Source organism: Panulirus ornatus, chromosome 32 (assembly GCF_036320965.1).
Source record: "Panulirus ornatus isolate Po-2019 chromosome 32, ASM3632096v1, whole genome shotgun sequence".
In the NCBI taxonomy this organism is placed as follows: domain Eukaryota; kingdom Metazoa; phylum Arthropoda; class Malacostraca; order Decapoda; family Palinuridae; genus Panulirus; species Panulirus ornatus.
In genome coordinates this window covers 1866998-1880666 of record NC_092255.1, presented here as the reverse complement: position 1 = coordinate 1880666, position 13669 = coordinate 1866998, and the positions used below count along the sequence as shown (strand labels likewise).

Genomic DNA, 13669 nt, shown 5'->3' with positions numbered 1-13669 from the left:
CAGAGCGATAAGGTATCTTTCGCGAACGCCATGTTTCCCCGTCATGAGGATGAGCCAATAAGATCGTTTATAGATAGTGACGTCATGAGATTAGCCAATTAGATTGCTTTTAGGTAGTGACGTCGTCATGATATGAGGCAATAAGATTGCTTTTAGGGAGTCACGTCATGATATCAGCCAATAAGGTTGCTCATAGGTAGTGACATCGTCATGAGGTCAGCCAATTGGAGCGTTGTTCATCGAGACGTCATGTGTACAGCCAGTGGAAGCTATCCTTCATTATGACGTCTCCGGTGACATAATGAGGATCAGCCAATCAGAAAATGTCCTCATTATCATGTCTTGAATCAAAAGAATTTTTAGAATATATATGCATATATATGCACAAAAGGTAAATTAAAAGGTTTGTATATTTGTTATGTTAGCTGAGACGGATTAGAGTACTAAATGCATTAATGAAGGGGATCGCATTTACGCTGTATTGTAGGATAAGCTGAGGATGAACAGCTGGGTTGACTGTGGACCGCTTGCCGCAACCAGGATTCGAACCGCTGCATGTTCGACCATGTTTGTTGGGGTGGTGACATGTAAGGTCATGAGAGAAACATGACGGAAGGACATTCTGTGGTAGTTGTCTCATAACAACAGTTGTGTAAGTTGTGAGTGTGGTAGACAGATGGGTTGTGATTTAGAAAATGAATGTTGCGTTTCGTGAACATGTCAGAGTATTTCTTCACGACTTATATTTCTGAGGCAATATTGTTTCTTTTTTCATTTCACCCTAGTAATAATAATCATAATTTTAATGATAATGATAATAATAATAATAATAATAATAATTTTAATGATAATAATAATAATAATAATAATAATAATAATAATAATAATAATAATGATAATAATAAATGATATTGATGAAGAGACATTGGCTATTTTGGATCTAATATTTTGTTGTATTTCCTCCATTTATACTTCACGAAGGATGAAATGAATAGCCAAAAATGAATAATAATTCATGAGAAATGACAACCAGAAACTAATACAATGAAATAGTTAGTAGCTGGATTTAATAATGTCTTGATGAAATATATTATTTTGAAAGATGATGTTTTCTCAATGCTTGTGAATATCTTTAGTAAGCAACTATGTATATTTATTGTGTAACTCACCAACGTGTGTAAGACACCACCTCCTGAATATATATATATATATATATATATATATATATATATATATATATATATATATATATATATATATATATATTCATGTGAGAAACTGCAGAAGCTGGTGACTGAGTTTGGTAAAGTGTGTGGAAGAAGAAAGTTAAGAGTAAATGTGAATAAGAGCAAGGTTATTAGGTACAGTAGGGTTGAGGGTCAAGTCAATTGGGAGGTGAGTTTGAATGGAGAAAAACTGGAGGAAGTGAAGTGTTTTAGATATCTGGGAGTGGATCTGTCAGCGGATGGAACCATGGAAGCGGAAGTGAATCATAGGGTGGGGGAGGGGGCGAAAATTTTGGGAGCCTTGAAGAATGTGTGGAAGTCGAGAACATTATCTCGGAAAGCAAAAATGGGTATGTTTGAAGGAATAGTGGTTCCAACAATGCTGTATGGTTGCGAGGCGTGGGCTATGGATAGAGTTGTGCGCAGGAGGATGGATGTGCTGGAAATGAGATGTTTGAGGACAATGTGTGGTGTGAGGTGGTTTGATCGAGTAAGTAACGTAAGGGTAAGAGAGATGTGTGGAAATAAAAAGAGCGTGGTTGAGAGAGCAGAAGAGGGTGTTTTGAAATGGTTTGGGCACATGGAGAGAATGAGTGAGGAAAGATTGACCAAGAGGATATATGTGTCGGAGGTGGAGGGAACGAGGAGAAGAGGGAGACCAAATTGGAGGTGGAAAGATGGAGTGAAAAAGATTTTGTGTGATCGGGGCCTGAACATGCAGGAGGGTGAAAGGAGAGCAAGGAATAGAGTGAATTGGAGCGATGTGGTATACAGGGGTTGACGTGCTGTCAGTGGATTGAATCAAGGCATGTGAAGCGTCTGGGGTAAACCATGGAAAGCTGTGTAGGTATGTATATTTGCGTGTGTGGACGTGTGTATGTACATGTGTATGGGGGGGGGTTGGGCCATTTCTTTCGTCTGTTTCCTTGCGCTACCTCGCAAACGCGGGAGACAGCGACAAAGTATAAAAAAAAAAAAAAAAAAAAAAAAAAAAATATATTTATTTATTTATTTATCTTTATTTTGCTTTGTCGCTGTCTCCCGCGATTGCGAGGTAGCGCAAGGAAACAGACGAAAGCAATGGCCCAACCCACCCCCATACACATGTATATACATACACGTCCCCACACGCAAATATACATACCCATACATCTCAATGTACGCATATATATACACACATATACACATGCACACAATTCACACTATATATATATATATATATATATATATATATATATATATATATATATATATATATATATATATATATATGTATTTTTTTTTTTTCATACTATTCACCATTTCCCGCATTAGCAAGGTAGCGTTAAGAACAGAGGACTGGGCCTTAGAGGGAATATCTTCACCTTGCCCCCTTCTCTGTTCCTTCTTTTGGAAAAAAAAAAAAAAAAAAAAAAAAAAAATATATATATATATATATATATATATATATATATATATATATATATATATATATTCCTAGTTTGTACATAATGTTTCTCCGTGTTGATTTATCTTGTGAGTTGATGACACTTTAAGTTAACACTGTCTCGAGTTTATGTGTTGTGGTTCACGATGGACTTAACTGGTAAATGGTTGTGATTTAAGTCATAAGTGGCGTACATTACGCTCAGATTTTTACATGCTTTATGTAAGCTTAAGCTAGAGTGTCCTGCTTTGGGGTACGATAAGCTTAGTAGTAGTTAGTTGAAGGCCTTGGTTAGCTGGGGGTTCGTGCATCATGACTACATGATCTGGCTGGGGGCGTGCTTTAGCTGTAAGATAACATGGATGGTCATAGTTAAGTCATCTTTCCATATTTAGAATATATAGAGTCAGTAGGGTGTACACATATAAGGCTAACAGCTTTGTGAGGTTCAGTATGTGTGAGCTGAGGTAAATCTAGTGTTTGCTTAGCTGATGTAGGTTATCAACCCAGGCCCTCTGGTGCCACACTCTCACATAATTGATCATACTTCAGTCAGCTGTATCCTTCCAATCCTTCATGTCTCCCTCACATCCTTCATGTCTCCCTCACATCCTTCATGTCTCCCTCACATCCTTCATATCTCCCTCATATCCTTCATGTCTCCCTCACATCCTTCATGTCTCCCTCACATCCTTCATGTCTCCCTCACATCCTTCATGTCTCCCTCACATCCTTCATGTCTCCCTCACATCCTTCATGTCTCCCTCACATCCTTCATGTCTCCCTCACATCCTTCATGTCTCCCTCACATCCTTCATGTCTCCCTCATCCTTTATGTCTCCCTCACATCCTTCATGTCTCCCTCACATCCTACATATCTCCCTCACGTCCTTCATGTCTCCCTCACATCTTTCATGTCTCCCTCGCATCCTTCATGTCTCCCTCACATCCTTCATGTCTCCCTCACATTCTTCATGGCTCCCTCACATCCTTCATGTCTCCCTCACATCCTTCGTATCTCCCTCACATTCTTCATATCTCCCTCACATCCTTCATGTCTCCCTCATATCATTCATGTCTCCCTCACATCCTTCATGTCTCCCTCACATCCTTCATATCTCCCTCATCCTTCATGTCTCCCTCACATCCTTCATGTCTCCCTCACATCCTTCATGTCTCCCTCACATCCTTCATATCTCCCTCACATCCTTCATGTCTCCCTCACATCCTTCATGTCTCCCTCACATCCTTCATGTCTCCCTCACATCCTGCATATCTCCCTCACATCCTTCATGTCTCCCTCACATCCTTCATGTCTCCCTCACATCCTTCATGTCTCCCTCACATTCTTCATATCTCCCTCACATCCTTCATGTCTCCCTCACATCCTTCATATCTCCCTCACATTCTTCATATCTCCCTCACATCCTTCATATCTCCCTCACATCCTTCATATCTCCCTCACATCCTTCATAGTCTCCCTCACATCCTTCATGTCTCCCTCACATCCTTATGTCTCCCTCACATCCTTCATGTCTCCCTCACATCCTTCATGTCTCCCTCACATCCTTCATGTCTCCCTCACATACTTCATGTCTCCCCCACATCCTTCTTATCTCTCACATCCTTGATGTCTCCCTCACATCCTTGATGTCTCCCTCACATCCTTGATGTCTCCCTCACATCCTTCATGTCTCCCTCACATCCTTCATGTCTCCCTCACATCCTTTATATCTCCCTCACATCCTTCATGTCTCCCTCACATCCTTCAAGTCTCCCTCACATTCTTCATGTCTCCCTCACATCCTTCATGTCTCCCTCACATCCTGCATATCTCCCTCACATCCTTCGTGTCTCCCTCACATTCTTCATATCTCCCTCACATTCTTCATATCTCCCTCACGTCCCTCATGTCTCCCTCACATCCTGCATATCTCCCTCACATTCTTGATGTCTCCCTCACATCCTTTATGTCTCCCTCACATCCTTCATGTCTCCCTCACATCCTTCATGTCTCCCTCACATCCTTCATGTCTCCCTCACATCCTTTATATCTCCTTCACATCATGTCTCCCTCACATCCTTCATGTCTCCCTCACATTCTTCATGTCTCCCTCACATCCTTTATGTCTCCCTCACATCCTTCATATCTCCCTCACATTCTTCATATCTCCCTCACATCCTTCATATCTCTCTCACATTCTTCATATCTCCCTCACATTCTTCATATCTCCCTCACTTCATTCATGTCTCCCTCACATCCTTCATGTCTCTCTCACATTCTTCATATCTCTCTGACATTCTTCATATCTCCCTCACATCCTTCATGTCTCCCTCACATCCTTCATGTCTCCCTCACATCCTGCATATCTCCCTCACATCCTTCATGTCTCCCTCACATCCTTCATATCTCCCTCACATCCTTCATATCTCCCTCACATCTTTCATGTCTCCCTCACATCCTTCATGTCTCCCTCATATCCTTCATGTCTCCCTCACATTCTTCATGGCTCCCTCACATCCTTCATGTCTCCCTCACATCCTTCGTATCTCCCTCACATTCTTCATATCTCCCTCACATCCTTCATGTCTCCCTCACATTCTTCATATCTCCCTCACATTCTTCATATCTCCCTCATATCATTCATGTCTCCCTCATATCCTTCATGTCTCCCTCACATCCCTCATGTCTCCCTCACATCCTTCGTGTCTCCCTCACATTCTTCATATCTCCCTCACATTCTTCATATCTCCCTCACGTCCCTCATGTCTCCCTCACATCCTGCATATCTCCCTCACATTCTTGATGTCTCCCTCACATCCTTTATGTCTCCCTCACATCCTTCATGTCTCCCTCACATCCTTCATGTCTCCCTCACATCCTTCATGTCTCCCTCACATCCTTCATGTCTCCCTCACATCCTTTATATCTCCTTCACATCATGTCTCCCTCACATCCTTCATGTCCCACATCCTTCATGTCTCCCTCACATTCTTCATGTCTCCCTCACATCCTTTATGTCTCCCTCACATCCTTCATATCTCCCTCACATTCTTCATATCTCCCTCACATCCTTCATATCTCTCTCACATTCTTCATACCTCCCTCACTTTCTTCATATCTCCCTCACTTCATTCATGTCTCCCTCACATCCTTCATGTCTCCCTCACATCCTTCATGTCTCCCTCACATCCTTCATGTCTCCCTCACATCCTGCATATCTCCCTCACATCCTTCATGTCTCCCTCACATCCTTCATGTCTCCCTCACATCCTTCATGCCTCCCTCACATCCTTCATGTCACCCTCACATCCTTCATGTCTCCCTCACATCCTTCATGTCTCCCTCACAGCCTTGATGTCTCCCTCACATCCTTCATGTCTCCCTCACATCCTTCATGTCTCCCTCACATCCTTCATGTCTCCCTCACATCCTTCATGTTTCCCTCACATCCTTCATGTCTCCCTCACATCCTTCATGTCTCCCTCACAGCCTTGATGTCTCCCTCACAGCCTTCATGTCTCCCTCACATCCTTCATGTCTCCCTCACATCCTTCATGTCTCCCTCACATCCTTCATGTCTCCCTCACATCCTTCATGTCTCCCCCACATCCTTGCTCCTCCTGTTTGAGGCAGGTATCCTCACAGTTTCCCTCACACAATATATTCCTCATCTCAGCCTAAAGTGGATATGGTAGCGGCCCGCGTTCATGTCCACCTTGTCTTGTATCTCTCCATCATGAGCGAAAACGTGTTGTGTGTGTGTGTGTTGTTTTTAAACTATTTTTCTTAAATTTTTCACTTGCAGATTTGCTGATGTTTGGATATGATTTACATGTGTTTGTGTCCTGGTGACATGAAGGAACCATTGATGATGTGATGATGAGAATTAGGATGACGGACAATACAATATTACTGATGTTCATTAATGCATGATGAACAGCAAAATATAATGATAACGCAGGGAAGGAGCTGAGGCAAAGATTCGTGAAGTTATAACAGTTTAACAACACAAATACAAAAATAGATGAAATGGTGGGATGCGTTGACTGTCTACCAGAACTTTATTATTATTATTATTATTATTATTATTATTATTATTATCATTATTATTATTATTATTATTTGTATTACTACTACTATTATTATTATTATTATTATTATTATTATTATTATTATTATTATTATTATTACTAGTATTGTTATTATTATTATTTTTTCTTTCTTTTTTTCAAACTATTCGCCATTTCCCGCATTAGCGAGGTAGCGTTAAGAACAGAGGACTGGGCCTTTATTTTTATTATTATTATTATTATTATTATTATTATTATTATTATTATTATTATTATTAAAGGAGGCCATTTGGGGTTGTGTTTTCCTAATCCAACACCTTGAGCATTAATTGTCCATATAGGAAGTTGTGAACACAGGTTACAACCAAGTGTAAATAATTGTGATGTAGAGAGGTTTCTTTCACAACCTGATTGTGTTGTGTGATGATCAATACAAGGTGTTGTATGGATAGTGTCCACATCATACAACATATGCAAATGAAGGACTGCACATCTTTCATGATTGTCTCTTTCAGTAGAATACATGACCTTCGGGTCATGGTCTGAACTTTGAACACTGCTGGTCACTGCTTTATTTAACACAGGTCAGCTTGGGACACTGTAGATGCCGCGCCCAACAAAACTTTTTTTTTCTATTTTCAGTTTTGGATAAACAAGAAAAAATTTCATGGCTTGAATGATAGGATAACTAGTTCGTTAGATAATAATCATGATGATAATCATCATTATTTCAAATAGAGATTTCTGATGTTGACCTGGACTACTGTGTCCGGAGGCTCCTGAAGCCCAAGCCTGCGCTACTTCCAGTAGCAGGGAGATATGGACTCCTTTGAAAAGAGGAAGTTCTCTGACGGCTCTGTGCTGCCAGCGGTATAGCCTCATGATGGGTGACTTTGAAGATAAAGGCAGAGTCCGGTAACGCATATATATATATATATATATATATATATATATATATATATATATATATATATATATATATATATGTGTGTGTGTGTGTGTGTGTGTGTGTGTGTGAAATGTTTCTAGAACAGAACTCATCTTCATGCTATGGTTCACCACAGTGATGTTCTAGTTGAGAAGAGAACATGGTTCTAAGTGATGTTCAGTTCGTATGTACCTCTGCGCACTTCATGACACCGGCTGATCATTTTTCATGGCGCAGCGGTAATCCTTCGCGGCTCTGTCTGTCTGAGGGGGGGGAAAAAAAACGAGAATTTAAACAAGTTTGTGAAATATTATATGAATTTCTGGTCAGTGTTATTCCTGCCATGTTATAGAAGAAGAAGAAGAAGAGGAAGAACGTGGAGTCGTATAACATGATATGCTTAGATTTGGCGATGCTATTTCCTGTGGGGCGCGGTGGCGCCAGGAATGGATGAAGGCAAGCAAGTATGAGTGTGTGCATGTGTATGTATGTATATGTTTATGTGTATGTATATTTGTATACGTTGATATGTATATATGTGTGTATATGTGCGTGTATGGGCGTTTATGTATTTACATGAGTGGAAGGGCCCTTCTTCGTCTGTTTCCTGGCGCTACCTCGCTGGCGCGGGAAACAGCAATTCAGTATAATAATATATATATATATATATATATATATATATATATATATATATATATATATATATATATATATATATATATATATTTTAATTATTATAGCAGATGGATCCGTCTGTGTTGATGTCACCTTCAAATTATTTTCCTCAGGTTCCGTGTGTGTTGTAAGTACTGTTGTTGTTAGAGAAAGACCAAGAGTATGATAGTCAATATGTGTGTTCGGGATTGTCTCATTCTATATCTAGTGTTAGATTCCTATTATATCGTTGTGAACAATGTATTAGTGTGGTTATATGTTATGGTGCTGTACAGTTATACATGCACAGGTGTGAGTTCACATTTACATACTTTATTGGATGGTACAACTCCATAAAGTAACTGATATATATATATATATATATATATATATATATATATATATATATATATATGTGTGTGTGTGTATATATATATATATATATATATATATATATATATATATATATATATATATATATATATATAAATATATGTATATATATATATATATATATATATATATATATATATATATATATATATATATTTTCCCTGGGGATAGGGGAGAAAGAATACTTCCCACGTATTCCCTGCGTGTCGTAGAAGGCGACTAAAAGGGAAGGGAGCGGGGGGCTGGAAATCCTCCCCTCTCGTTTTTTTTTTTTTTTTTCCAAAAGAAGGAACAGAGAAGAGGGCCAGGTGAGGATATTCCCTCAAAGGCCCAGTCCTCTGTTCTTAACGCTACCTCGCTATCGCGGGAAATGGCGAATAGTATGAAAATATATATATATATATATATATATATATATATATATATATATATATATATATATATATATATATTCTTTAGCATACATGCTATTCTATGGAATCTGTTCCTCTGTATATATATTTCTTCTTTCATACTATTCGCCATTTCCCGCGTTAGCGAGGTAGCGTTAAGAACAGAGGACGGGGCCTTTGAGGGAATATTATCTGGCCCCCTTCTCTGTTCCTTCTTTAAAAAAGAAAAAAAAAAAAATATATATATATATATATATATATATATATATATATATATATATATATATATATATATATATATATATAATCCTCCCCTCTTGTTTTTTTTTTTTAATTTTCCAAAAGAAGGAACAGAGAAGGGGGCCAGGTGAGGATATTTCCTCAGAGGCCCCGGCCTCTGTTCTTAACGCTACCTTGCTAATGCGGGAAATGGCGAATAGTTTGAAAGAAAGAAAATATATATATATATATATATATATATATATATATATATATATATATATATATATATATATATATATATATATATATATTCATTCTTTAGCATACATGCTATTCTATGAAATCTGCTCCTCTGTAAATGTAGTTCTTTCTTTTCCATGTTTTTCCCTACTATTTTCTAGTCCCATCCCTCTCTTTTTTGTTCATCATCATCTACATTCTATATAAATTGATACTTGTAGAAAACACAGCAATACGTAAGGTGGAATAATGAAGTGATTTATATATAAGATAGAAGTCACTGATGAACATATAGTGAAGATGTGCTATAGGGATGATAATAGAATCAGGGAAATGATAAGGTAGAAATGACTATATGATATATATATATATATATATATATATATATATATATATATATATATATATATATATATATATATATATATATAATGAGAGTTTGCCTCGTGTGTGCCAGTATGGTTGTAGTCACTAGTGTAGCTGGTGTGTGGTGGTGGTGTGTGGTGCGGGTCTGCTGGCTGCTCCCTCACTTCACTGAAAATCGTACGGAAGCAAAGGTCTTCCACGTTGTAATGTTTACTGATGATGGTCATATTGCCCACAATTCATGCCAACCTATTTTTCCCCCATTTCTCGGTCCCAAACTGTTGAGGCGAAGTTAAGTACGTTGGTTAGGGGCAGGTCTCCGCCAGAAATCTCACAAGGGGGGGATATATGACAAGAAAATAATTAATAAAAATTCAATATACTGTACCTATAGCTTCATTTATAGAGTCATCGCTGAAAGCCGACCCTTCCAGCTATGCGGAGCAAGTCTCATTCACCTGTAAAGTTCTCTTCCCAGACTGAACCTTGGCTGGTTCTCAGGCTCATATAGATGAGGCTAAGCCCCGATTAATGTCTGTGTCGTGAATATGGCAAGGAGGTGAGCAGATGTAGAGGAAATATGCGAAGAAGTTGGTGTGCGACGTTGCATAGTGGGGTGCGCGCCTGTGAAGAGGGAGACGCGGCAGCGCTGCGGTGTTCCCTCCTCCCCCACGAGAAAGTGGACTTGCCCATTTTGTCGTCGACAGAAGTGGCGCGCATCGGCCGTGTGCGTTGTTCTGTGTCCAAAAATCGCAAATTTCCGTGGGTGCCTGTGTAGTGAGTGTAGTGTTGGAGAGTGTCGGGGTGTGCGCGAGCAGTGTGTAGCCAAGGAAGTGTGTAGGGGCCGCCATAACCCGGCCAGATGATGACGACACGGCAGCGCCCGCCCAGGTGTACAGACCGCCCTACATAGAAGAGCCTAGCCCCCGTATGGAACCGGTCAAGCTAGCAGGACTGGGGGCTCATGCCCCTCAAATGTTATATTCTGGGGGACGACAACCGCCACCAGGTCCCCCAGCAGCACATCCGCCGCCCACATCAAGGTAAAAGTCCTGCTGTAGCATCAACTCCCCGGCCTTAGCCACGTGACGGCTAGGGAACCAGTCCTAGGATTACTGTAAACCTAGAGTTAACGTAGGATGGATGGCTGGGACACCGTAGGATGACATCCTGAACAAGTAAAGTCCGGTGCACTTGGCAAACAAACAAATGACGTGTATACAAGGAGTTGGTTTGGACACAATATTGCGACATGGAGACTGTCGTCCCCTGGCGGTGGCCACATCCTCCTAGCACTAGCACTCCCCAGAAGCGGCTAGGGATGCCCTAGGAGACAGGGGGACAGAAATTGGTGTCGAAATACGTGTTGTGTAGGAAGCAACGGTCGGAGATCGTGGCAACGCTGTAGACGGGTGGGGGTTGGCCTCCCGCCCCGAATACCTCTCTCTCGCCACTAACGCCTCCCCTCTCTATCATTTCCGCCTTCTAACGTCTATCTAACGTTAGTAGAAAGAGAGAGAGGGGAGGAGAGGTTTAGAGAGGGGGGGATGAGGGGTTCGGTGGGTGGTTGTTGTTAGAAGAGGGGTTAGTGGGGGTTTATTTTTTTATTAGTTGAAGGAAAAGTTCCGCAACGCGTCGTGCTCGTGAGCGAAGACTTGAGGCGCTGTGCTGACGGCGCTGCTGCCGTCGCCTCCTCACTCCTCCTCTCCCTCCTCCTCCTTCATACTCAAGTGCGGCAACGTCGCGTCATGACCTCCACTGAATCAAAAACTCGCCGTGTACATGTATGTTTATATGTGGTGGTGCACACGCGCTATGTGCTCTCGTACGTGTGTACATAGGGATATGTGGGAGGAACTGGTCAATGTGAGTGTACATATTGGAAGCTCCCTCCCTTCTCTCTCTCGCTCTCTCTCTCTCTCACTCACTCACTCCCACTGTGTGTACTGTTCCTCTGGTCTTCGCTTCTGGCATATCCCCTCTTCATCTCCTCCAGTGGTCTGTCCATCTTGTGCTTCTCTCCTCTTTAGTCATCGGCTCTTAGTTATTCTTTCTGTCTTTTCTACACCTGTCGCTCCTCCTAACTCTCTCTCTCTCTCTCTCTCTCTCTCTCTCTCTCTCTCTCTCTCTCTCTCTCTCTCTCTCTCTCTCTCTCTCTCTCTTCCTCTGTTTCTCTTTGCCCTTCATTCTAAGAAGGATCTGACATTGATCTCTCCTACTCTACTTTCCCTCTCTCACTTGTTCACACACACTCACACACACTCACACACACACACACACACACACACACACACACACACACACACGCACACACACACACAGCTTCCTTTACGTCCCAATGATGGAGACACATATGAGACAGTCTCCTGGGCAGCAAGTCTCCTGGGCAGACAGCAAGATACAGCAGACAGGGCACCACACATCATCCCAGGTGTGAAGACTGGCATACGTATGTGAGTTAGTGTATGGGAGGCTGGATGTCCGACCTATGGTGTGGGTGGAGCAACTTCACTTAGAGATATTAAATATTTAAGATGGTGCTGACACAGATGTACGTCTGTATGTACTAAGATGTAGAAATTATGTCTATATTTAATGGATGGTGAGAATGTTTTTGTGCTATCGTCCCGCTTGGTGTTACCTGGAGTGTAGTGAGATCATACATGTCTGGAGGCAGTGTAGTGAAGTGTGTAGTTCCGTAACAGACTCGTATGATAGGTGTTGTGTGTTCTAGTAAGTGCTAGGGTGTTGCATGGAGACTAGAAAGTGTTGCTAGTATGTCGAACCCTATGAATTCCAGTCTAGTTTTACGAAACACGTTAAAGTGAGAGATGATTTTACAACTCCCACTGCTGTGCTAGATTACATCTTAAGGTCTGAAGTGGAACATTTTGACTAGGACAGCGGGCATTACTTATTTCTAGAACAGTATGAGGTGCTAGATTCTATTAAGGACAGTTAAAGGCTGGTTGAATTTTTCAAGGACCGCGTTACGTGCAACATGAAGTCTAGGAACGTGCACAGATTGGTAGAACATTTATCTAGAACCAAGCGAAATTGTGGAGGATGACTAGCAAGTGCTGATAATCTAAGTTCACATTTTTTTGTTTAGTATAGATGCGAGAATACGTGTCTGGGATCACTAGAAATGCTAGATGATATTCCAAGACGAAGAGTGACATGCTAGAAAGATGTTCAAGATGGAGTGAAGTGTTAGATTCTTAGTTTACGTTCCATTCTAGTGCCGGATTTTCATAGTAAGATCGACGGAAGTGACGTTGTTTTTGCACTAGTTGAAGTGCTAGATGACGTGTCTAGAATCAAGTGAAGTGTTGTACAATATAGGGGCCAGGTTAGAGCTAGTTGGGAAGTGATTGAGTGCAAGAAATCAGTTTTTGTAGTGCTGGGTCATGCCAGGTAGGGAAGCATTTCTTGGTGTACTCTAGCATCTAGATAAATGCTAGATGCCTCACGTAGGAACCTAACCTGGGCAAGTGGCTTAGTAAGTTCCTACCTGTGTTTGTGGTGATCCACGATACATGGAGGATGAAGTAGAGTGAGCATAGCTGGGATAAATCTATCCCAAGTGTTCGCTGACGTAGTGGAAATACACGAGTGGAGTGACATAGGAAGAGTTGATTCAAGTTCTAGATGTTTGAAATCCCACAAAGTATATGATGGTCGTGTGTCTAGGGTTACCTAGATGTGGTCGCTCTTTGGTCCTTGTGGACTTGAGTGTTTTTCATTG

The 13669-nt window shown here is 41.0% G+C and overlaps 1 protein-coding gene across 2 annotated transcripts in view; it reads left to right on the top strand.

Moving 5' to 3' along the window:
- Positions 1-10598: 10598 nt before the first annotated feature.
- Positions 10599-13669, top strand: part of Smr (nuclear receptor corepressor smrter) — a 155706-nt gene continuing 152635 nt past the window's right edge. For both annotated transcript variants that reach the window (XM_071680803.1, XM_071680801.1), the window contains exon 1: positions 10599-10964. In XM_071680803.1, coding sequence (XP_071536904.1) covers positions 10852-10964 — 113 coding nt within the window. In that variant the 5' untranslated portion in view covers positions 10599-10851. The remainder of the gene's footprint in view (positions 10965-13669) is intronic.